This window comes from Sturnira hondurensis, unplaced genomic scaffold (genome assembly GCF_014824575.4).
Source record: "Sturnira hondurensis isolate 20B ecotype Veracruz unplaced genomic scaffold, ASM1482457v3 Scaffold0014384, whole genome shotgun sequence".
In the NCBI taxonomy this organism is placed as follows: Eukaryota; Metazoa; Chordata; class Mammalia; order Chiroptera; family Phyllostomidae; genus Sturnira; species Sturnira hondurensis.
Window position 1 is genome coordinate 38798815 of NW_028087015.1, and position 25380 is coordinate 38824194.

Here is a 25380-nt window from a genome sequence, read left to right on the forward strand (position 1 = left end):
TGTCTCATCCTGTTGGTGGGAATGCAGGGGGGGCAGCCACTGTGGAAAACAGTATGGAGTTTCTTCAGAAAGTTAGAAATGGAACTGCCTATGATGCAGCGATTCCACTTCTGGGAATGTATCTAGAGGAACCTGGAACACTGATTATAAAAAAATATATGCACCCCTGTGTTCCTTGCAGCACTACTTGCAATAGGCTAGATTTAGCAGCAGCTGAAGTATCAGTGAGTTGGTGAGTGGAGAAAAAACTGTGGTACATTTACACAGTGGAATACTACTCAGCTGTAAAAAAAAAGAAGGAACTCTTACCCTTTGCAACAGCATGGATGGACCTGGAGAGCATTATGCTAAGTGAAATAAGCCAGTCAGAGAAAGACAAGTACTGTTTGATTTCACTCATATGTGGAATCTAATGAACAAAATATATAAACAAACAAAGTAGAAATAGACTCATGGGTACAGAGAACAAACTGATAGATGTCAGAGGGGATATAACACAGAGACTTGAACTATTGTGGAACTGTGCACTTGAAACCTGTGTAATTTTATTAACCAGTGCTGACCTAATAAATTCAATTAAAAGTTTTTAAAAATAATAAAAACAAGAATACAGACATTTTCCTATATAAACATACTTTCATTATTGCTTCTAGCAAAAGTCTGTAGAATTCCTTAAGATTCCAATAACCATTCCATGTTTAAATTTCCTGATTTGCCCTTAAAATGTGTTTTTTTAATTTAAATTTTTTGATTTTATTTATTTATCTTTAGAGGGGAAGGGAAGGAGAGAGGGAGAGAAATATCAATGTATGGCTGCCTCCGGCGTGTCCCCCACCAGGAACCGGCCCGCAACCCAGGCATGTGCCCCTACTGGGAATTGAACTGCGATCGTCTGGTTTGCAGGCCCATGCTCAATCCACTGAGCTACACCAGCCAGGGCTAAAATGTGTTTTAATGCCGGTTTGTCAAGCATGGATCTAATCCAGTAATGTACATTGCATCTGTTTTGTACCTCTCTTACATATCTTTTGATCTAGAACAATGTCGCCTCCTCCTGTATCTTCCCCATGATTATTGTTAAACACACAAGTCCAGGTGTCCTCTATAAGCTTCTTCCCCTGACCTTCCAATTGCTTCCTTGTGGCATCATGTAACTGTTTCTTTATCTCCGGCATTGCCTGTAGAAGATGCCACGGCTTGATTATCATCCATGTTTTATCACATCAGGTGGCATGCACTGTCTAGTCGTTGCCACCATTAGTGACTAGGAATTAAGGTCGGTTTTTGAATTAAGTTGGTGACATCTGATTCCTCCATTGTACAGTTGGTATTATATACTTGAGATAGGCAAGATACTTTGCAGGGAGATACTTTGGTACAAAGTAAATATCCAGATTCTTGTCATCCCTTCACTTAATAAGTTTAGTATCTGTTGATTATTTGTACCTAAATCAATGATTTCAATGAGGGTTGCAAGTTGGTGGTTTTCTAATTGTTATTTCATCTGTGTTTGTTTGCTGGCATTTTTCTAAAAGAATTTTCCCTCATTAACTAATATGATTTGTTATCCTGAAATACAGTTTATACTGGAGAAGCAGAATGAATGCTTAGTTATTTCCCTTTAATTACCCATTTTCAGCATGGGGGTTAGTGGTGATAAATGAGGCACTGTTATTGAGTGGTGATGGCTTTTTTTTTGCTTTTTCTTTCTTGAGCATCCGTATTTATGATTTTAAATTTTTCATGTGTTTCAGTCAATTGCAGTCATTATTCTTTTAGATGTTCAAATTGTCCCCGATTGGGCCAGTGGGAGTCCCTGATTGCTGGGTAGTTTCGACATGGCCTCATTAGTCTTTACAAGCTTTCACTTATTTTCTGGCATAACATGGTGGAGACTTTCTGGTACATTCCTTTCCAAGTCCTGGAGTCAGTACGTCCCGTGGAGACATCTTTTTTCTTTTTCTTTTAGTGGAAATGGTATTTAGAGACCAAACCTGGATGTTACGCACGCTCATTGGTGTTGGGGTATTATAGTTCTTGAGCTTCTCGGTGGAGAGAGGAGGAAAGTATAGATAGATATGTGGGCATGCACGAGTGCTTAAATGGCAGGGTCATATTGATATTTCCATGTCGAAATCTCCGTAAACTTCAATAATTTCAGAATATTTCTTAATTTATGGAAAGTTTCCGTGATGGTTCAGAATTCAGGTATACCCCTAGCACAGTTTCTTCTTTTGTTTGTTAACACCTTATATTATCACAGTACATTTGTGACGGTTAACCCAGGGTTGGCATTACTATTAAATAAACTTAATTTGGGTTTCACTTTTTAAAAAAGGGTGTTATTTATTTATTTTTAGAGTGAGGGGAAGGGAGGGAGAAAGGGAGGGAGAGAAGTGGGCATGTGACAGAGAAACATCAGTTGGTTGCCTCTGGTATGTGCCCCAACCGGGGACCGATCCTGCAACCCAGGCATGTGCCCTGATCAGGAATGAAACCGGTGACCTTCTGCTTTTCAGAACAAAGCCCAACCAGCTGAGCCATGCCGCTTTTTTCCCTTTCTTTTTCTTTTTTTAAAGCTAATATTCCTTCCCAGATACCACATTCCATTTAGTCTTCACGATAGCTTCTCAGGACTGACATTTTTGAGTCGTCCTAGTCAGCAGTTTTGTAGAATGCGCCTTGATAGTGTTTTTCTGATGTTTTTCTCGTGGTTAGACGGGGGGCTGTGGGTTTTTTGAGCCTGAACGTGACAGAGGGAAAGTGCCCTGCGTATCACATAGCACAGGTTTCTCTGCTGTGAAGATTCTTTGTCCTCCCCTTCCCATTTGTTGATAAATGCTGCTCACACTTGGAAAAAAAATAAGCTTTACCTCCTGGAGAAAGTGGTGTTTACATGAACTACTTGGAATTCTTCTGTAAGGTAGAATTGTCTCTTTATCTATCTAGCTAGCTATCAGTTTGTTTTTTACTGGTATCAACTACTGGCTATTTATTCTGTTCCTTAGGTTGTAAGCCAATATTGTGTTACTTACCGTAGTTTGCTGTGTCTAATGTGCACCCACATTTTTTACCCAAACTTTCAGCAAAAAAAATCATTTGTTTTTATTTTGTAATTCTATCATTTATTTATTTATATTTATACTTGTTTTTTGTATTTTAAAGGAGTATTAGCATTTAGTTTTGAACATATGCTACAAGAAATTTTATGTGACAAATAATTACCGAACACAAGAACAGATATGAGGCATTTCAGGTACTACCCATGTACGATGTGCATCCTTATTTTTCTCTCAAATCCTCAGGGCAAAAACTGCACATTATATGCAGCAAAATAGGGGTATTTTGTCTCAGATTGTTTCAGTTTTGACCATTGGGAGCTATTTCAGTTTGGCTCTTATGTTCTTTTCTTTGACATTCCTCTTTTTAATATTTATTTGTTTGCTTGTTTATTAGTGCTTCCTTTCTAGGTACTCTTAAGATGCTCTAGACTCATCTTATGTTTTCTCCTGCCCCAGTGCTAGAATCAGTCATATTTCCTAGGAGAATGTTATCAGAAAACAAGAGCTAAGTTCTCAATGTGCTTCTTGCTCTCGGGCTGTCGCTACTCTTAGGCCTCAGACAGCAGTGCTGGAGTATTACACAGCATGTGTACTGCACCTGCCCGTGCACTGTGTCTATAATTGCTTCTGTATCCTTTTGCATCTATTGTGAGCTGAATAGGCATTCATACTCATGTATCTGACTCTAATCCAGGACACATTGTTTCATTCCAGCCTCTCCTGTTCTTCCTGCTCAGAACCTTCAACTTCCCACCAGTGAGAAACCTGACTCCCATCACCTATCCATATATGTATTTGTTTAACCCCAGCACACATGTAATGCAGTTTCAGAATTGTAAATCTGTATATCACTGTTCCAATTTAAATTTAACATACAGAATGTTTACTTATTGTCTTTGATTTTCATACTCAAATTCAAAGATAGAACATATTCTTGAGAAAAGATATTCTTGAGAAAAGACCTACTGGTCAAAACTAGGGGTTGGCAGAGTTTTTCTGAAAAGGGTCTGAGAGTCAGTATTTTAGGCTTTGTAGCCCACAAATGCTCTCTTAGGATTTATCTTTGTGTGCCTGTCTGTATCTTATAATATTAACTTGGTTTGACATTAATTTTTAAGTTAAGACAAAAGGTGCACTATAGGTACTCACATTTTTTGTTCAAGTTCATTGCCATTATTTTGTTAGCTCATTTTTCCAGTTTTTGATTCTGACATACAACATATCAGCAATCAATCCTTGTTTTTTGCTAATTGCAAATTTGATAAATGTGGAATAAGTTCTTCAATTGATAACTGTCGAATGCAGCAAAATCACACTTCGATGTGCCATTAGAAGCCTTTATTTTGACATTGATCTTTTAAACAACTTTTTTATTAAGTTATTCACCCATATGAGAATCCATTCATACTTAAAACCAAGCTAAATTCTTTTGTAATTTTTGTCACATCCATCTACATTTTTCCTGTATCATCTGCCAAGAATATTTGAGGAAATTTGTTGACTGTCTTGAAAATATGAAAGCACAGGAGGCTGTTTTCAGACCATCTCCTCACCTGCAATAGCAGATGTCCGATTTTGGTGGATATCCAGGAAAGGAGACAGCGTTATGGTGAATAAGTGGGTGTCAGCCACGCACTCACACACGGGGGACCCCATGGCCATTCAGCAGGGAAGGGAGAAGTCCTGAGTATGGGAGTGAGCCTGAGGTTGGGTGGCGTGGGTTTGGGTGCCTCTGGTGAATTTCTCCGAAGGACTTAGGGTGCTGTGGTGTGTTTGGCCTTGTTCTCGCTGCCCTGGGCACCTTAAAAAGACTGATGTTAAATGTTTTCTTGATCTACCATCATGAAAATCAGTTTAAAAAGTGCGTTTCTTCCCTTGTTGCCCAGCATCTGCGATGCATCTTCTGTTTTCGGTGTTTTGAAGTCTGCCTAGTAGCTCGTTTTGAACTTCTGCCCAGCAGCACTGTTAGGTTAGCCGATCTCTAGTTTCCAAGTCTCCCTTTGTTCCATCTAGTGAAAATCAGTGCCACCTTTTCTCGGATCCCATCTGCTGGTCTTTTCTTTTTCCCTCTACATTTTCTCGCAGATTCTCACAAACGTAGGTTTGAGTGAGAAATCCTTGAGATCAAACTCTTCCTTTGGACGTATCCTCTATACAAGAGAAAATGTAGATGGAGGAGCATTTTTCATAAAATACTACTTTTTTGGTTACTTAGGTACTCAAGTTAAGGATTCTCTACCTTCTATGCACTTAACAGTGGATGTGGAGTGGTCGAGAACTTGCATTTCTGAGAAGGTCCTGTTCTTGTTAGAACAGGGGTACCTTGTTAACGTGGTGTACCTGTTCTTAGGACACACTTTAAGAACCAGCGTACTTATTAGCTGTTCCCTCATGGATAGACTTTAGCATTGTGGCCACTTTCTCACTATTGCAAATAAATGATGAATGGTTCTCTTTGTACCATGGAGTGTTTCTCAAGAACAGATGGCCAGAAGTGAAGTGCCATTGGTGCATACTTGAAGGTTCCGGCGTTGCCGAAGGGCCCTGTTTCAGTTACCCAAGTTGTAGAATGCCACGTGGCTTATCCCTGCAGGACGAGGAGGCAGCGCAGCCACCTGCTTTGCAGTGTCTGCGTGACCTGAATGACGCCTTCCCAGGGCCAGCCAGCGCCGGACTTGGGGAGGAGTGGTGTGACTGCTCTTTGATCGGGACGCACATTATGGACTGGAGAGCTGGCAGACAAGTTTGTGCCGTATGCGGTTACTCAGTTAGTGTGCTACAGCAGCTAAATTTGAGCTGTATTCTTGGGGCCTGCTATTATTTATATAGCTGAAATTCATGCATATCAGAACCACACAAAGCAAGGATTTCCTGTATTTGACATGAAAAAAATTTTAAAAATTCAATTGTACACGTATAAACAATTTATTCATTGTAAAAAATAAATTGTATGTCTCTACTCTGATCTTTTGGTCTGCTGACAGATTAACAAGTTAATGATTAGTTTGGAGATTCATAAGGCAGGTGATTTGCTTTAATTTGGGGGATAAGTTAGTCAACCAAGTGTGCAGTCACAGCAGCACAATTTCATATGCAATACGTATTGTTGTATTTTATTTTTATTATTTTTGCTTTTTTAAAACATTTTGTTTATGCTAGTATAGTTGTCCTCATTTCTCCCCCCCTCCCACCGAGCCCTCCCCTACTCCCGCAGGCAGTCCCCACACCGGGGTCCATGTCTGTGGCCACATATGCATAAGTGTTATTTCAAGTGTTGTGTATTTATTCTATTCACATCTGAGAAAAATTTTTGCAGTTTTTATTACCATGTGATGGGTTTTTTGACAGTTTGTTAGTTGTTTGTGTCAAATGTTCACCCTTTCCAACTGGATGGATTCTGCTGCTTTTTATCAGATGTTTCTTGTGTTAAAGCAATTGCTGTTGGACTTATAAACGTTAAAGTGAATTTCCATTCCAGAAGTTCTAACTGTGTTAATTCAGTACCTTATTGTTTTTAATGAATGCTTTAAAAATCCCATTTATTCACGTATAATTTCACGTAGTGCGTAATCCATTCTTTTTAAGTTCTGTGGTTTTGAGAATTGTATACAGTCATATTACCAACACCATAGTCAAATTATGGCCATTTTCATTATCCCTAAAAGCTCCTTCCAGCCATTCTGCAGTCAGGCCCTCCTCTTGACCCCCAGGCCACCACTGCACTGATCTTGTTGTTGCCTCTACCAGTAGTTCCCCCCTTTTCACCGCTGTGTAGTACTCCCTTCTACGAATGGATGATAGTTTATCTGTTCATCAGTTGACAGACATTGGGGTTACTTCCATGTTTTAGATATTATGAATCAGCTGCTATAAATATTTCCATGTAGGTCTTTTCATGGATGTTTTAATTATCTTGGATAAATACTTAGAAGCGAATTGCTGGGCTATATGGTGTGTGTGTGTGTGTGCTAACTGTGTAAGAAGTTGCCAGGCCTTTACAAAACACTGTCTGTTTTGCTTTCTTAGGAGCAATGTACGAGTCCTAGTTCCTTCACATTCCGACCTGTACTTGACATTATCAGTATTTCTAAATTTAGCCATTCTTTTGGGTATATAGTGATATGTAATTGGGTTTTAATTTCCTTAATTGTTAGTGATGTTGAACTTAACTTCTATATCCTTATTTGCTCTACATTTATTTTCTTCGGTAAAGTGTTTGTTCAAATTTTTGCCCTTTAAAATTGTTTTTTTCCCCCTTGGGTTGGTCGATAAAGTTCTTTATAAGATATGTGTACCACAAATATTTTCTCTTAGCCTTTGGCTTGCTTTTCATTTGCATAATACTGTCTTCTTAAGAGCAGCTTTAATATACTTTTAAATATTGTTCTTTGTCCTTACCTATTTTCTGCTTGTTAGTATGTAAGCCATGTTTTCTTGGCATTTCTCTTTTCTTTAATGGCATTTTTTTTATTGTTGTTCAAGTACAGTTGTCTCCATTTTCCTCCCACCCCTCTCCCCCATCCCATGTGAAACCATAAATGACCCTGAGTAGCCGCAGCAATTTTGAAAAAGAACAAAGTAGGAGGGATCACAATACCTGACATCAAACTATGTTACAAGGCCATGGTAATCAAAACAGTCTGGTACTGGCATAAGAACAGACACATAGGTCAATGGAACAGAATAGAGAGCCCAGAAATAAACCCAAGTCTCTGTGGTCAATTAATATTCAACAAAGGGGGAAGACACATAAAATGAAGTAAAAATAGCCTCTTCAACAAATGGTGTTGGGAGATCTGGACAGTTACATGCAAAAAAATGGACATTTTTTTTAGATAGAAAGATTTCTGCAGATATTTATGAAAGGAAAAATGATTTCCCCTAAATCCAAGTTTGTAATATATAACTTGCATATCTATATTTTTCAATTACTAGGGAAAGTTGCAGAGGTCACACCTGGGAATGCATGTGTATGACATGGGAGAAACGGAAACTTTCATTTTCTTCTTTTACATGGGATGGCAAAGCAGTGATGGCAAAGCTGCTTTCATAATTAAAATGATATTCTTCAGAAAAGAAAAGACATTGTAAACAAAATTAAAAGACTAGAAACTCAAAAAAAGTTGAAATACAAATTGAAAGTAATGGGCGGCTGTTCATAATCCCTAGAGTTTCTACAAGTCAATAAAGAAAGGGGTATTTGAAAATTAAAACTGGTCAGAGAAAATGAATTAATAGACAGTAGAAGAAATACAGCTGTGGGCCTGGCAATGATGGAAAACATCCACGCTGTCCTGTGTGGGGCGGCGGCAGGGAGGGGTACCTGTCTCTAAGCTTTTCTCTCCCGGGACAATTTGACAACATCTATTAAGGTGTAAGCTGTGAACTGTGGTGATAGGGTTCGGAGAGCTACGCACATTCAGACATTGTTGGTAGGAGTGTAAATTGTACCAGTTTGTGGAGGGCAGTTTGGCATTATCTTCCAAATTCCAGACCCAGGTACTCTGACCCAGTAACCCACGTTTAGGAACTTCTCAGATGTACCCACCCATGGAAATGACAGGAGTCAGTTTATTTATTGGAGCATTGTATGTAATACTAACTTTATGTTTTCTTGCATTTTATTTTTAGAACAAAAAAATGACAGTCTAAAAATACCCTTTTTCCTTACAAATATTCACAGCTAAAGTCTTTGTCTTTTATGCTCTAGAACAGTGACTAGTGAATTACGACCAGAGTGTGGAATCCAGTTGATGGCCCGTTGTTTTGTGTGGCATTTGGACTAAGAACTTGACAATTTTACAGGACTCTAAACGAAAGTGTAGCAAAGAATACATGGCAGATTGTGTACGGCCTGCAAAGCTTACCCCCCGTGACTTTGCTCGTCCTGCCTGGTGACAAACAGGCCAAATAGGTTCCTCTTACATCTCACCTCCCTAAAGCTGGTAGCTGGTGGACTGAGCCTGCGGCCCAGGGGGTTCCACCTCTGTGTGGTGGGCACTGCGCTTCAGGGAGGCCATTCTGTTCGGTTTCTGACCGGCTGGTACGTCTTTGTTTCGTCAACCCTGTGTCTCCTGCTGAACATGTGTCTCAGCTGCCCGCTGTCTCATGTTGTGACAACGGTCTCCACAAGGGGGGCCTTTCTCCTTTGAGACCCGGCTGCCCCAGGGCTTCGTGGCTTGTGGGAGACTTTCCCACGAGGCTGTTGCATCCTTTTAAGGAAGTGTTTTTCTAATCACTCTGATCCTTTTCTAATAGAAACTTCTGAATAGTTTCTACCTTTCATTGCTGTTTCAGTTTCCACCTCTGATGTTCCTCCCTTCAGGTAATCGGAAGGCGACCTCGGACGGAAATTAGTAATAATAGTGGCAACTCCTTGTTTCGTGTGCCGTGGCCGGTACCGTCGTGTGTACTGTGTTAAGTCCTCACTCAGTCCTATAAATGCTATTCCTGCTGGTTTTTCAGTGGGGAAACCAGGACCAGCGGAGTTGCACAGCTCGTGTGCGAACTCTGTGTCTCGGGAGCACCTCGGTCTAGTCTGCCGTCTGGTCTGGTCTCCTGATTTTCCAGAAAAAAAACACCCTTCCTTCTCAGGCCACTGGCGCCAGAAGCTTGCTCACCATCACGCAGCTGGTTAGCAGCAGAGCGAGGGCTTGAATGCCTGGCATCCGTCCGGACTCGCATTCCGGTGCGCTTTTCACTGCATCAGGACACCTTGGCTCCTGGGCCCCAAGTGACAGCCCCAAGCAGCTGTGTTTATCTGCCTTGCATGTCTCAGCTTGTTTTGCTAGCGGGGCAGAAACTACTTAAAAGGATCCTCAGTCTTCACCTTTCCACTCTCCTCCACTTGCACTCACTCCTGCTCCCCCATGAGCAGCTTCACAGAGCTGTGCAATGTCCCTGAGCCTGCCTCTGGTGGCAGAGTGACACCCGAGACAGCACTCACTTCCTCGCGACTCCAGTGCCTCCTCAGGACTGGCTTCCCCTCTCTTCTCTTTGATTGGAGTCTTAGTTGTTTAGGCAGGAATTTGAGGAGCAGGTGCTGTGCCCCTTGAACAAGCCCTTTAATTCTCCTTCGTGCTGTGTCTGATAGCTCTTAATCCCGTCCTTTTAACTCTGGCCGGCAGAACGGGATCGAAGTGGGGCAGGAATGGCGAGGTCCATGCCGAGCCTTTCATTTTAACGTTGGCCGAGAGAGCTCCTGAAAAGCAGTGAGGCGGAGGGAAACGCTGCGTTTTCCTAGAATGCGAAGGCAGCGAGGTGATTGCTGGTGTGGGGTCACTGCGCTTTTGTGTTTCCTTCCAGATGTGAGTAGAGCGGTTCGGTGGAGCAAAAACCAGAGAAATGGAGCTGTTGACGTTTTTCACTACCATGTCGTCTTAAATCTCACTGTTTTATTTTAGATTTTCCTTCCCATTAGGAAATTAAAATGATACACCAGACAAAAAAGTGATAGTGTCGCTAAAGTGAAAAGATCCCTTATAGTACTTTATCTTTGTGGTTAGTGAGGAAAATGAAGACTTCCCCCTAATGGGAGTACCGCAAACAAAAGTATGCCTCGTGAACCGACTGGTTCATTCTCCTCTACTTTAGAAGACCTTGATTTAGCAATCTGAGCTATTTAATTATCAAAGATTTGTTTGTTTATATATAAAAAATACTGGGCTAAGCAGCCTCTAATTTTCTCAGGTCCTAATTAATTGCTTGCAATTTGGTGTATCGGTCAGTGTCTGCTTAGGAGAGAGAAGTCCCACAGTAACTGAAACGGGACGTTTGTAATAAAGAATTTCTGGCTGTAACAGCGGAGAGGAATAATGAGGGACTGGATACTAAAACATAAGGAACACTCTACAGATTACTGGAACCACAGACAGAAGGAGCAGCCAGTACCCCCGGTGCAGGGTTAGAACATTCAGTGGGGAGGTGTCCCTTTTTACCGACCTCATTGGAGAGGACAGGGCTGTGGCTCACTGGACAGTGAGGACGTAGTCGTGCTGTTAGGACAGTAGAACTTGCCAGAAGCCTGTTTCACCAGGGTCCCGCTGCTGCAAAACCACGAGGGAGGCGCTGGGCGAGGCTCCTGGTGCCTGCAGCTGCGGCTGGGCACTTCAGTAGCCTGGCAGTGAGTGGAGAAGCGGCACTGCCGCAGGGGCCAGGTCCCAGAGAGGCCGTGTGCACTGCAGGAACCCACCGGGAGGAGCGCACAGCCCGGTCAGAGAAACACTGGATCTGCCGTCTCCTCCACCCGAAAAACTGAACTTCACACCGATTGGCAAAGGACAAACATTCGATGGGCCTAAATCCATTTCTGCAGAGCAGGCAGTAAAGGTTGAATTTGGAGCTGAGAGGCAGAATTTGGATGGCTGGAACACTGGATCAAACATCTAATTTGATATTATATAGACTCACGTTTAAATGTGGGACCCTGGTCAGAATTTTGCGGAGGATACCTCATTGCATCCCAGTCTCTCGGGAAGGCGGCCAGAGAGGCCCTCCTTAGTTAGGATGGAAGGGCCCAGGCAGTATCCCCGCTTCAGCTTTTCTGGGTCGCTTTTTCATAAACGTCTTGTGTGGGAGCTTCAACCTCTCACCTGGACCCTTTCTGATGTTGGGCCTTGTGGTGAAGTTCTCCACACTGTCACTCATCCTAGCCTCAGAGCCGACACAGACCTTTGTTTGAGTTACCTTTGCTGTTAGAAGCAGGACTGTGAATCAGTGCACTAAGAATGACTTTTTGAAGAATAAATATTCCAAAAACTATCAGCTAGAATTTCATCATTTGAAGAGAAGCTGTCAGTGTGAATTTTGAACAGCAGTGTCTAGTTGGTCAGGGCTGTGCAGAGGGTAAGTCGTTGGTAAGCATCTGATGTGGCTTTGGTGACTAGCCAGGAAGAGTGATATTATTGAGATAAGACCTAGCTAGATACATAAAGGTTAATTTTTTATATTTGTTCTGTTTCTAGAAAACAAAGTTATTTTCTAAAATACCCATTTGTTTCTCAGCCTTGAAATTATAGATTTAGAGAGTAAATTGGACTAAATGGTCTAACATTTTGTTAAAATTGTCTTATTGCTGGAGTTTATTTTATTTTGAGATTGGCCTGTTAGGATAAATCATAAAGGAAGGTATGAAGACAGAGGTTCATTTTTATTTTTGATAGAGAAACTTTATGTTTGGGACTTTGATTATTAAGTTGGTTCTTCGTAAGAATTCTTTATGGGTTTGTTATTAATGTCTATTTAAGCTACATAATGTCTTGCTTTCCATTCATAGTGATTTGGGGATTTCTTTTTAAGAGCATGGTACCTGTGATAACATACTTCTGAGACTGCCCTGCTGGGATGGTGTACCATGCCATCTGTGAAAAATGATATATACCAGGTTTTAGCAAAGTGAACGAGAAATTTTTACCTAAGGAGTTTACTTCAATTGTCTCTCTAAATTTGTGACTGAAAGTCACATTTAGGGTTTACACAATGACTTCTTTTTAAAAAAATATTTTTTAAAGATTTTATTTATTTATTTTTAGAGGGGAAAAGAAGGAGAGAGCGAAATGTCAATGTATGGTTGCCTCTGGTGTGTCCCCTGCCAGGAACTGGCCTTCAACCCAGGCATGTGCCCTGACTGGGAATCGAACCGTGATCATGTGGTTCTCAGGCCTGAGCTCAATCCACTGAGCTACACCAGCCAGGGCCACAATGACTTCTTTAGTACTGGTAGTATTGTTGTCCAAATGGACTTATATGCATTTCAGTAAGTTTTTTTCTTTTGTTTTAAATCGGCATTTTACTTAACTGTGTATTTCACTTTTTCATCTATTTTATGAGGCAGTGAGAATCTCCCATTGTTCTAAAGTTGAGATTGTCTTATTTTTATTTCATACTCTTAACAGCTAGACTGCTCACTGCACTAGCCACCACTCATATATGTGACTATTTAAAGTAAAATTAAGTAAAATTAAAAATGAAGATGGCTAGTGGCTGCTGTGGTGGACAGCACAGGTGTGGGACACTCCTTCATCACAGAAAGTTCTGGGGGACAGTGCTGGGTCACAGAGCATACGAAGGTAACGGAGTCACACACGGCGTGGGGAGAGAGTAGGTTTACAGTTGTGAGTAGGCGAAACAGAGTTTGTTCTTCGCTGTCGTTAATTGGTCACTGTGTCTTCCCTGGGAATGGTGCTGAGCCTGCTTTCGCCCCGCCCTGCGTTGCAGTAGTTGGTGTGCCAGCCTTCTTCCTCTCTGAGGGATGGCTCTGTCACTTTACAGTCCCAGTAAGAGCTTTCCAGGCTCCGTGAGGATTTTATAATTTACCCTTTCTGGTTAAAGTAATATATATTTTATTTTGCCCTAACAATTTTGTATGTATATTTTTCAAACTATACCTGTTTTTGCCACATGGAGGTGACCTCTATTAACATCATGGTATTTGCCCTCTAGTTTTTTTTATACTCATGCATGTAAATTATTTCACAGAATTAGGACCATTCTGTACATACTGTTTTGTAACCTCCTATTTAATGTTTATACATGTCTTGGAGATACAGGTAGAGTTTTTCTAAAATTTATATCCACTCGACAAGTGGAGGGCCCTTCCTCCGTGCCAGCCATCGTCCTAGGCTGGAGCACACAGAGCTCAGTCCAGTGCCTTTCGTGCCAGCCAGAGAAGGCTGACCACGCACAGGCCTGGGTACCAGCAGGCGGTGGTAAGCCCTGGGGGAGTGACAAGCCAGAGAAGGTGAGGCACACAGCTCCGTTCTCAGAGCCACCGCCTCCCTTTATGTGATTTTTAAAAATGAAATTTACTGGGGTGATCTTGGGTTGATGACGTTTTATGGATTTCAGGTGTACAGTTACACTATTGATACAACGTTTGTCTGTTGTGTGCTTGTCATTCGAAGTCTAGTCTCCACCATCACCTTGTTTCTGGCCCTTCCCCTCTTCGTCCCCTCCCACCCCCTTCCTTTCCAGTAACCAGCATTTGGTTGTTGGCGTGGATGAGTTTGTTTGTTCATTTGTTGTCTTTGTTTTATGTCCCACACATGAGTGAGATTGTACTGGAGAACCTTTTTTAGTTTGTACTTCCATGGGTTTCCTTCTGTCTCTGTAATGGTATGTGACTCTGACATGTGGCTGTAGCTGGGATGGGGACTGGATCTGTCCCCAAAGCATCCTGTTGGTAGGCTGGCCTCAAGCCTGTAGAGAAGTCTTGTGGTGTGCACCTCCTAACTGGGGTCCCTCACTGTCTGTTACTGTAGAAAGGCCATGAGTTGACTGGATGCATCTTGCTTTCCCGGAATTAATCTTATTTGATTATGATATGTTTTTCTTTAAATATATTGCTGGATTCAATTGGTAGTATTTTGTTTGAAACTTTTTGCGTGTATGTTCATGAAAGATAATGGCTTGTTATGTTTCTTTTTACGATGTCCTTGTCTGTCCTTATGAAAAAAATTTTTTAATTTATTATTATTTTTTATTTTTAAAGATTTTATTTATTTATCTTAAGAGGGGAAAGGAAGGAGAGAGGGAGAGAAATATCAATGTATGGTTGCCTCTCGTGTGTCCCCCTGATGGGAACTGGCCTGCAACCCAGGCGTGTGTCCTGACTGGGAATCGAACCGTTATTGTCTGGTTTGCAGGCTGGCGCTCAATCCACTGAGCTACACCAACCAGGGCCTATGAAAAAACTTGTAAGTCACTCCTACTATTTTTGTTTTCTGGAGATCTTTGAATATACTTTGGTGGGTTTTTTTCTAACTTTCTGAAATGGATGCTGAGATAATTGCTTAAAACTTTTTTTTGTTAATACATGTATTTAATCATGTAAATTTTCTTCTAAATATGGCTTTGGCTGCATGCCACAATTTCTAAACCATTCTATTTTCATTATCATCCAATTAAAAACATTTTCTAATTTCTTTTGTGTGTTTTTTTTAATTTTTTTGGCTGAGGCATTATTTACAAGTGTATTGCTTGATTTTCACATTTGGTGGTTTTGAATTATTTTTAAAAATTGGTTTCTAATTTAATCCCACTAGAATTAGAGGGCATAATGTATGTGATTTAGACTTTTGGCGTTTGTTTGTACTTGATTTACAGACCAGTAAAAACCAGTTTAAAAAAAAAATTCTTTGTACACTTCAATGTATTTCACAGTTGGTACAATGTGTGTAAATTAGCCAAGTATATTAATTATATTGTTCAAATGTCTCTCCTTATTGATTTAAAAAATTTATTTATTTATTTATTGTTAGAGAGGGGAAGGGAGGAAGAAAGAGAGGGAGAGAAACATCAATGTGTGGTTACTGCTCACACGCCTTTTCCTGGGGACCTGGCTTGCAACCCAGGCATGTGCCCTGAGTGGGAATCCAGCTGGTGACTCTGTGGTTCACAGGCTGTCACCCACGCCATTGAGCCACACCAGCCAGGGCTCCTTATTAACTTTTTAATTTGCTCGCTGTATTGGTTACTGGGAAAGAGATGTTAGAATTCTCCCAGTGTGACCGTGGATTTTGCATGTTTCTTCTTTTTGTTTTGTCTTTTTTTTCTTTATGTATATCATTAGGTGCAAGTATGCTTATAATACCTTCCTGATGGATTGAGCCTTTTATCATTACGAAATATTTTTTTTATCTCCAGTAAATATTCCTTGCTTTTTAAAGACTACTCTTTAGTAGCCTGGTAGTAACCTGGTATAGTGAGGTATACCAGCTTCCTTTTCGTCAGTATTTGTGAAATAGGTGTTTACATCCTATTAGTTGCACAGTGCCTATCTATGTGTAAAGTATCTCTTTTAAGTGAAAAAGGTTTCATTCATTCTTACAGACTTTTAATTGGAATATTTAATTTAATTGTGCTTAATGTAATTGCTGGTAAGTTTGAGCATAAGTAACTCATATTCACTGTTTTCCGTTTGTCCGGCCTATTTTATCTCCCTGCTATCCTTTATTTTGCATGAATTAATTTTAATATTACATATTCTCCTCTTTGTTAGCTTGTTATTCTTTCATTATTTTTTAGTTTACCCTAAAGATTATAACATATTTTAATAATAGACTTAAAGTTTATTTAAATTAATACTTTTACCCTTGCAGTGACTCTTTACAGTCAGTGCAAAATCCTAGAACCTTTACAATATGTAACCACATTTATCCCCTTCTCACACGTTTGCAGCACTTTCTGTGTTTCAGTTTTACACATGTGTGTATATGCATTTAGAATTCCATGAGATGTTAGTGTTGTTTTACATGATCAATATTCATTGACATTTACTTATATAGTGTTCCTTTCTGTTTTTCTTCATACTGTACTGTGTCTATGCATTTATTTGGGGTCATTTTTTTTTCTTCCTGAAGAATTCTTGGCAGTAGTACAGTTGGCTGCTGATAAATGTATTTAGTTTATAGTTTATGAAAACATTTATTTTTCCTTTATATTTAGTGATTCTGTAATTCCATCTAGGCAGTTATTTTTATTCAGAACTTTGAAGTTATCGTTTCATTGTCTTCTGGTTTTTGTTTCTTCTCTTAAGTTTATTTTTTCTCTTTTGGAGGAACTTTATTTTTCTTACGTTGGTTGTTTTTAAGGTTTTATTTTTGTCTTTGACTTTTAGCAATTTTATTCTGATGTGCCTGGCTGGGGTTTCTTGCCACCCTCTGGGGTTTATAGTGCTTGCTGAACCTCTGGGTTAGTGTCTTTGATCATTTTTCCAAATTTTTTGACAGTCACCTCTTCACATTTTTTTTCTCTCCTATTCTGCAAATCTGGTATGAGACCTTTGCACCATCTTGTGTGTAGTTTTTTCTGCAGTTCCACTTTTTTGTCACTATGTTTCAGCCTAAAAATGATCTTTTAACCGTGAATTCTCTGCTGTTAGACCCATCTACTAGTACTAAATTTTAGTTGTATTTTTCATTCCAGAGTTTCTGCATATTTAAAAAATTTTTCTGATAACACTTTTTTAAAATAGGTGATTCTTTTTTTAAGATTTTTAATTTATTTATATTTAGAGGGGAAGGGAAGGAGAGAGGGAGAGAAATATCAATGTATGGTTGCCTCTCGTGTGTGTCTCCTACTGGGAACTGGCCTGCAACCCAGGCATGTGCCCTGACTGGGAATCGAACTGCGATCCTTTGATTCTCAGGCTGGCGCTCAATCCACTGAGCTACACCAGCCAGGGCAAGTTTCTACATATTTTTATGACTTTCAGTACTATGCATAAATTTTCTGCCATGGCATTTAATTTCTTATAGTTATTTTAAGTTCCATGGCTCATAAGTTCAAAATCTCTTCTCCCAATTCCTGTGAACTTGGATATATTCTTTCTTTTCACTATCCTCTAACTGAAAATTAGCATTTCCTTTAATTATGAAAGTAGAAGTCATAGGTGTACCTGCAAATGGCAGATGCTTTTATATCACATTAGCCTTGTAACTGATATATTGAAATGTATATGTACTGTATGTGCATCACTGCTTCAAAATTATAGTAGTTATTAAACCTGCCTCTAGGCACAGTTACTTCATACATTAGTATAGAAACTCAGGTATTATGTCACAGATTTTAAAAATATATTTTTCACAGCCCTGGCTGGTGTGGCTCAGTGGCTTGAGTGCCAGCCTGTAAACCAAAGGGTCACTGGTTTGATTCCCCGTCAGGGCACATGCCTGGGTTGCAGGCCAGGTCCCCAGTTGTGGGTGTGTGAGAGGCAACCACACACAGATGTTTCTCTCCCTCTGTTTCTCCCTCCTTTTCCCTCTCTCTAGAAATAGATAAATAAAATCTTTATATATATATGTACATATATATATATATATATGTATGTATATAGTTAGTTAGTTAGTTAGTTCTTTATAATAGATTCCTACTCTACACCTAATGTATTTTTAAATGTGTTTTAAAAACATCATAAGAAGGGGTCCACAGACTTCAGAGTACACAATGGTGTTACAGTGCCGGTCTCATTACATCATTCTGCATTCACAGCGCTCCAGTGGTTTTCTCATGTTTCTTTCTGAGAGAGAGAAGCCACAGTCCTCTTGGTGGCTTACATGGCTCTCTGGGACCTACCACCTCACTTGCTGCAGTCTGACCAAATCTCTACCTCCTGTTGTTTTTCCACACGTTGCGACAACCACGCTGGGAAGATGCCAGGTCCTTTTGACTAGCTACTCCGTCTTTTTGGTACACTCTTCTTCAAAATATCTCCCTTGCCTACTCCCTCACTCCCTCAGCCTGCTCAGTCAGTCTCGAGCACTCTTCTTAAAATTTTTGTCCCTGCCCCTTGGTACCCACTATCTGCTTTCCCTAATCTACTTTCCTCCATGATTTATTATAGTGTTTTCTATTTCATGCTTTACTTTTTCATCAGTTCAGTGTTGATCTTGGTGGGGAGGTTCTCTGTGGGCCTGTGTTGGACCTTCATTAGCAGCAACAGTTAGGTCTGCTTTGGAGTTGGTCCTGGTCCCCTGTATAATTTGTGTTCTTTCTACCACCTCTATTTCATGTATAAGCCTATCGCATTCACCGTCAGGTGGATGGTGCCAAAAGCTTTGCCAGCTGCATGGCTTGGTGGTTATTACCTCTTCTGAGGCTGTCACTCTCTGGGGTTAACATGTGGTGCAGAGAGCGTCATACTCCGTGTCCACGTTCACACGTTTGTCCACGTGCGTCTTTCCAACATCTCCTCGTCTCCCTTTCTTTTTTAAGTTGAACCAATAAAACAATTTATTCAAATAAGATTAAAGTGCTCCAAATATAGTTTTTACATTTTCAGTGAAAAGATTAAGAGGATACACACACAATTCTAATTTATTCCCACCTATTTTTTTGAAATTTGATCTTTATGTCTTTTTCCATTACCATTTAGGCCCTTTATACCCTGCTCCTCACTAGCAGTCACCACACTGCTGTCCGTGTCCATGAGTGCCTTTTCCTTCTTGCTTAGTCCCTTCATCCTCTTGATCTTTTCTAGGGTTTATCTCTCATTTTTTGGAGAGCGTGTTTCTTATCAATGTACCCTGGTACTTCTTGCTCACCTCTTTCAATTAATATGACGTCATGGATAGCATGGACCAGAAGGAATTTCTTTGGATTGTGCACATGGTTCTGGTCCCTTGGGGCTATACTAAGTCAAAGCACCAGGAAATTAACATAGCCCTGTTTCAAGCATGTAGATGTGTGCTGCTACTGGTCACATGTGAAAGTCAGTAGCTTTTGGTTCTCCTGCCTAATGGAAGTAGAGAAACACACTTTTCCAGATCAGTGACTGCACAGTGCTCAGCTGACAGAGACCGGTAACCCTGCCTTTTTATCCTGCCAAAGAGGACCTCTGGCTTTCACGGGATCGTCTTTAATTGGGGATTGATCATCCTCAGCCTTTCACTGTCTTCATTGTATGGACTGTCCTGAGCAATAGCTATCTCATTTTATAATCCTTTTAATTACTGCTTTCCTCTGTCTCTCAAAAGCTTGAAAATCTGTACCAGCCAGTGCCTTCCATTTCACCAACCCAATCTAGCAATGACTGTTGCACTGCTGCAGCGTGTCAGAACTGTGTACTCTGAGTGCTGATGTCTTACGGCTAGCCAGTTGGTGACTAATACATTGATACGGCTCCAAAATCTCGTTTGGGGGCCAGTTTCACAGGACCGCTGTTGATACCAACTCTGTCAGATCAGGTTCCCCAGGACACACTTTGATTCAACTTCAGGAATTGCGTGCAGGAGATTCGTTGAGTAGGGCTTCTGGAATCAACCCCCATGAGAGAAGGTAAAAGGGAAACAGCATTAGGAAGATGGAGAAATTGAATTGCCATGCAATTAATTGCAAGAGCAACCTCAGTGACTCTTACAGGGAGAGTGGAAGCTAGGGTGACCCTTCCAAGATATGCCCCATTGAAACAGAGGGCTGGACCATTTTACCGCCCGTCAACCAGCCATTGAATGTGGGCTGCTTTGGGTGAGGGGGTTCTCTGGGACTTAGGGAAATTCCTGAGGGTTCAGTTGTTAGCCATCCAAGGGCCAAATCCTGGAAGCTGGGGTAATGACTGCTGCGGTCCTGAAGGGGTGGATCTGGGTGGCACACCCCAGCATTGGACACAGCCACAATGGCCAGATCAGTTTTCATGGAGTGGTGCTGGTGGAAAGGATACTGTAGTGCTGGGGTGGGGGGAGGAGATGACAACTTGTTCAGACACCTTGCCTGTGGAGGGGTGGACAGAGAGGGTAGAAGTTCTCGAGGAGTCGGGAGAAGATGGGACCCAGAATGGAGCTGGTAGGTTTTCCTCATGCAGGAAGTGGTTCATTTCCAATACAGTAACAAAGAGAAGGAAGAAGAGAGTTTAGATGCGAGTAGCTTGATACCATTAGTGGGTGGAAGTTGAGGCAGTTCTTATTTGTTTCTTCTGGGAAAGAGCGGGAAGACTCAACAGCTGGCATGCTCCACTGGAGGGAATCGCCACCCACTTCCCTGCTGGAATAGCAAGGTTGTGTCTAGGACAATTTATTTCTCATCCGTGGCAGACAGGAGGAATTCTGTGGGACGGAGCTCCTCCCACAGAGGGGGAGTTGGTTGGGTTAAAGATTTAAAGTAAGTAAAGAAGATTTGAATAGATTGCTGAGGAGAGTGGGAAGGGAGAACTAACAGGATGGCCACTGGCGGTGGGGGCACATTCGAGGTTGAAGTTCCTGATCTTGTAGAATTGCCCATTTGCGCAATTGTGTGACTTTCTCTGGCCGTGCTTAATGTGGTTGAAGTATAAACACTATGTTCAGTGTCTTACAAGACTGTTTTCTTTGTCTTTTGCATAGCCATCAGATCAAGTCATTACAGTATAGTAACACAGGAGACATGATTCTTGTTGTGTCTGGAAGCTCTCAAGCCAAAGTGATTGACAGAGATGGTTTTGAAGTAATGGAATGTATAAAAGGGGACCAGTACATTGTGGACATGGCCAACACCAAGGTAAGCATTAAGTGGATTATTTTGGCGAATTTAATTAATTCAGCACACACTTATTAACAGTGTGTCATTTGTCATAATTGTCATAATTCATGGCAAAAGTTAGTACCGTGTTTTAAACAGTTTATTATTTCTCGCAATTCTGTGGGTTGAACAGGAAATTCTTTTCTTTTTAAAGATTTTATTTATTTGCTTTTTTAAAAAAGAGATGGGGGAAGGGAAGGAGAAAGGGAGAGAAACATCAGTGTGTGAGAGATACATTGATTGGTTACCTCTTGTACACCCCCAACCGAGGCCCTGGCCTGCATCCGGGCATGGGTCCTGACTTGGGGTCAAGTCAGAGAGCTTTGGGTATGAAGGCAGGGGCTCAGTCCACTGAGTCACAACCGCAGGGGCTGATCAGGAAATTCTTATGCTTCATAAAGTGTCACCTTGGGCACTAGGGTGGTCGTACTGTCCAAAATGGCTGCCCAAAATGGCTGCCCTCAGGGGGCCTTACGGTAGGTACTTTACCCCGTGGCATCTTTTTCTCTCTGGCCGTGGTTAAGTATAACTCTTCTCCCCTTTCCTCCCCTTGCTTTTCACATGTCTGGTTTGGGGTTTTTCATAGTGTGGTAGACTTACTGGGGTTTGACTTCTCGCTTGTTGCCTGAGTTCCATGAAGGATGTCATGGAGACTTCAGGTTTCCTAAAGTCTGCCTTCAAGTCTTATGTAACATGATAGGGACAGTCCAAGTTTGGGGAGAAAGGAGAGAGACGCCATCGTTTGATGTGTCAGTGACAAGATCCCATTTAAAGTGTTGCACGGGCTGGGAGGTACGGTTGGAGCCAGCGATGGACACACTGTCCCCCACAGACCTCCTGTGGGCGAGGCTTTAGGACAAGGAAGAACGAGGGACTCACTAACCGTTTTTATGTAACGACTTTTAGTAGGGTGCTGGTATTTTAAAATTAATGTGTAATTCTATTAAGTATCAATTAGCTATAGCCACAACAATGCTGTAAAACTTAATGGCTTATTTATAATTGCTGACATATATGTGGGCTGGGTTTGGCTTTAAGCTGCAGCTAGAGTCCAGGTCTTGTCTCTGTCTCTCTGTTCTTCCTGACGTCAGAGGATTGTGTGAGGCATGTTTTTCTCATGGTGAGAAACACGGGAAGGAAACCCCAGCTCTGGACGCACATTTCAAGCCTTTGCTCATATCATGTCCATGGACATTTCATTGGCCAAAGCAAATCACATGACCGTGTGTAACACCAATAGAGCTGAGAAATATGTCTGGTCTCTATTGAGAGGAACTGTAGTGTCACTTGTCAAAGGTTGTGGATCCAGGGACGGTTGATGGATTGGGAACAACAGTGTAATCTACCACAGATACATTAAAAGGTCAGTGGATGATTGGTGCAGAATTTCGAGCCTTCATTCTAATTCTGGTTTTTACACTCCCCCCCGTTTAATACCTCTTCTAATATACTAATCCTCGTGGTTTGTGCCTATATGAAAATATTTTATGAGAGTTGATTGTCTTAAGAAAATACAGTTTATTCTCTTTATTCCTGATTTCTGTATTTGCAGACTCACTTGCTAAAATTATTTTGTAATCCCAAAGTCGGTACTCACAGCATTTTCACGGTAATTGGCAGACAGGCACTTGCAGAGAACAACAAAAAAGAATTTGAACAGGGTAGTCATCTGCCTTCTTGTTTCAGCTCCCGTACTGTAATCAAGTGTCTGCTTTGTGGTCTATTTAATGCTGTTTTTCTTATCTTTGTGATTTTTGTTGGGGATTTTTTCGTTTAAAATGGCCCCTAAGTGCAGTGCTGAAGTACTATAGTCCTGTCTGGTGTTTCTTAGTGCAAGGGATCCATGATGTGCCTTACAGAGAGAATGCATGTGTTAGATAATCTTTGCTCGGAAATGAGTTACAGTGTTGTCGACTTTGAGTTCAATGTTAATGAATCAAACATGTATAAAGTAAGGTGTCCTGAAACAAGCGTACATAAAACACAGTTTTGTATTGATCGTTTGATGAATATGCAACCAGGAACCTAGTCCTATATTCGATAATTCAGTGTTTGCAGGACTTTGAAGGCCATAGCTACCGTGAGTAGTGAGAACTGACTGATTTATTTAGGTGCTCTAGTTGAGCTACCGGGATAAAGTAGTACAGTACGTTTCAGACTGTCCTCTGTTGAACCGTTGAAGTGCCTCCCACTCCGAAGGAGGACCACAGTCTGGTGCCTTTTCTTTTGTTTGTTGACTAATTGTTTTTTGAGAGTTCAGTGTGTGTTAGGTGATGCAAACATAACTTAACAGAAAAGTGTATACAACTATAATGGAGATTTGAATAGTTTTTTTTCCTTTTTATGCATTCCACTGGGACTACTCGTTTCTCTCTCCTTCAAACCCCTGCCCGAGGGATTCTACCCAAGATGCTCCAGGAGGAGGGCAGGGTCGACATAAAGCAGATGGGTCTCCAGATTGCTCTCCTTGTTTTAAACTCAGATAGTTCCCTTTTCGTCTGTTTTATTTGAAGCTTCTGAGAACTCAGAGCTTTACTTAATAAACACTGGTTTGTGGAAATGACAGCTTTAAAAACTCCCATTTAAGTAACTCTTTTGTTAGTTTGTACCTTTGATACTTCTTAAAAAGTGTGAGAAAGAGAGTTTTTGCCTGCCTCTGAGCTCTTAATGATTCCAGTCACTCAGGATTTCTTAAATTATAAAGAGACTAGGACTTCGTTGATTTAGGTTTTGGCCAAGAAAATTTCAAAAAGAAAGGAATCTGGTTGGGTCTATGTCTGGTTATTTATACGGTCTCGGACTTACACATATGGGACCTAGAGTAAGGTAATTAGGGAGGCAGGATAAGGACGGATGAACAAATCCAGGTGGAAATCCAGGACATTAAAATACTGGTTGCCATTGTCGTACTGTGCTGTAACTTTCCCCATCCACCTAATATTGTCTTCATTTTGATTTCAAAATCATGGTTAATATTTACTCTCTTCACTTTCCAGAAGCAAATGTAATTAATTGATTATTTACTTGTCCAGGAAATGTTACTGATATCTTAATTACAGTCTTTGGCTTGAATGATGGGTTTTGGAAATGCAAGAATTATTATTTGAAAGTAGTGGGTTTCATAGGACATTTTTCCCCCCTTAACTTTTTAACCTCTTTTCTGTTTCCAGGAGCAATTAGTAACTTGTGGCTTTACTGGAAAATTCAATGAATAGGCTATTAAAGAAAATAATTAAATCTGATCTGTGATAATAAAATATTATCTACTTTGAGTATAAACAGACCTTTCTAATTATATTGTCAAATTGTTATCTTGTTAAATTTGTATCTCTAATCTTTAAACTTTTGTGTATGTGTGTGTATATACACGTACATATATTTTAAGTGTAATTACGGTGCTACAGAAACGCTTTTCTCTGTTATACACCACAGCACAATACATTACTCCTTTGAAAAGGAAGCATTTGGCCCTGGCTGGTGTAGCTTAGTGGATTGAGTGCGAGCCTGTGAACTAGATGATCGAGGTTCGATTCCCAGTCAGGGCACATGCCTGGGTTGCAGGCCAGTTCCACCCCCCTCTGCCCACCCCTCGGCAGGGGACACACGAGAGGCAACCATACATTGATATTTCTCTCCCTCTCTTCTTCCCTTCCCCTCTAAAGATAAGTAAATAAAATATTTTAAAAAAGGAAGCATTTGGTTTCTAACAGTAATTCCTATGGACTGTAGAAAATTTGGAAAATAAAAAAAGAAGAAAAATTACTCATAAGTCCACTACTCAAATATATTCACTATTACCATTTTAATTTGTATCTGTCTTTTTTTTCTGGTGCATCTGAAGATATTTCTTTTCTGATCTCACCAGAACTTTTGCTCTTACTGCCAGGAGGCATATTTTGGGTGTTTTTTAGAATCTTGGGGTTGTGTGCAACTGCCTTGGGTGGAAGGAGCTGCCCCGGTATGTATGGTGGGGGTCTGGGGTGGGGGCAGGGTTCCACTTCAGCCATGGGATTGTGCATTTTGTCCCTGCTGTGTGTTGGAGTTCTCCATAAACTGTCCTTTGAAATCAGGCTTTGCTGCTTCTTTAGAATGTCATTTTGAAATAATTTTAAATAAAATGAAATGTCATTTTATCTGGGAACTCGGACATGACTCACGGCTTGTTCAGGTTTGGGTCGTTAGGAAAGTGCAGCAGGAGAGGGAGCAGCCGGAATCGACCTTTAAAACTTTAAAAACTGTAGTTACATTGTCATCACGGCTCGCTTCTTCTAAACTGGAATTTTGATCTCTTACTTCCACTCAGAGAACGTTTTCCTTCATTGCTCTGAGG

General features: G+C 40.9%; 1 protein-coding gene across 2 annotated transcripts in view; it reads left to right on the forward strand.

Moving 5' to 3' along the window:
• WDR70 (WD repeat domain 70) overlaps positions 1-25380 on the forward strand; it is a 221689-nt gene that overhangs the window by 41893 nt on the left and 154416 nt on the right. For both annotated transcript variants that reach the window (XM_037063201.1, XM_037063200.1), the window contains exon 8: positions 20876-21029. In XM_037063201.1, the coding sequence (XP_036919096.1) occupies positions 20876-21029 (154 nt within the window). The remainder of the gene's footprint in view (positions 1-20875; positions 21030-25380) is intronic.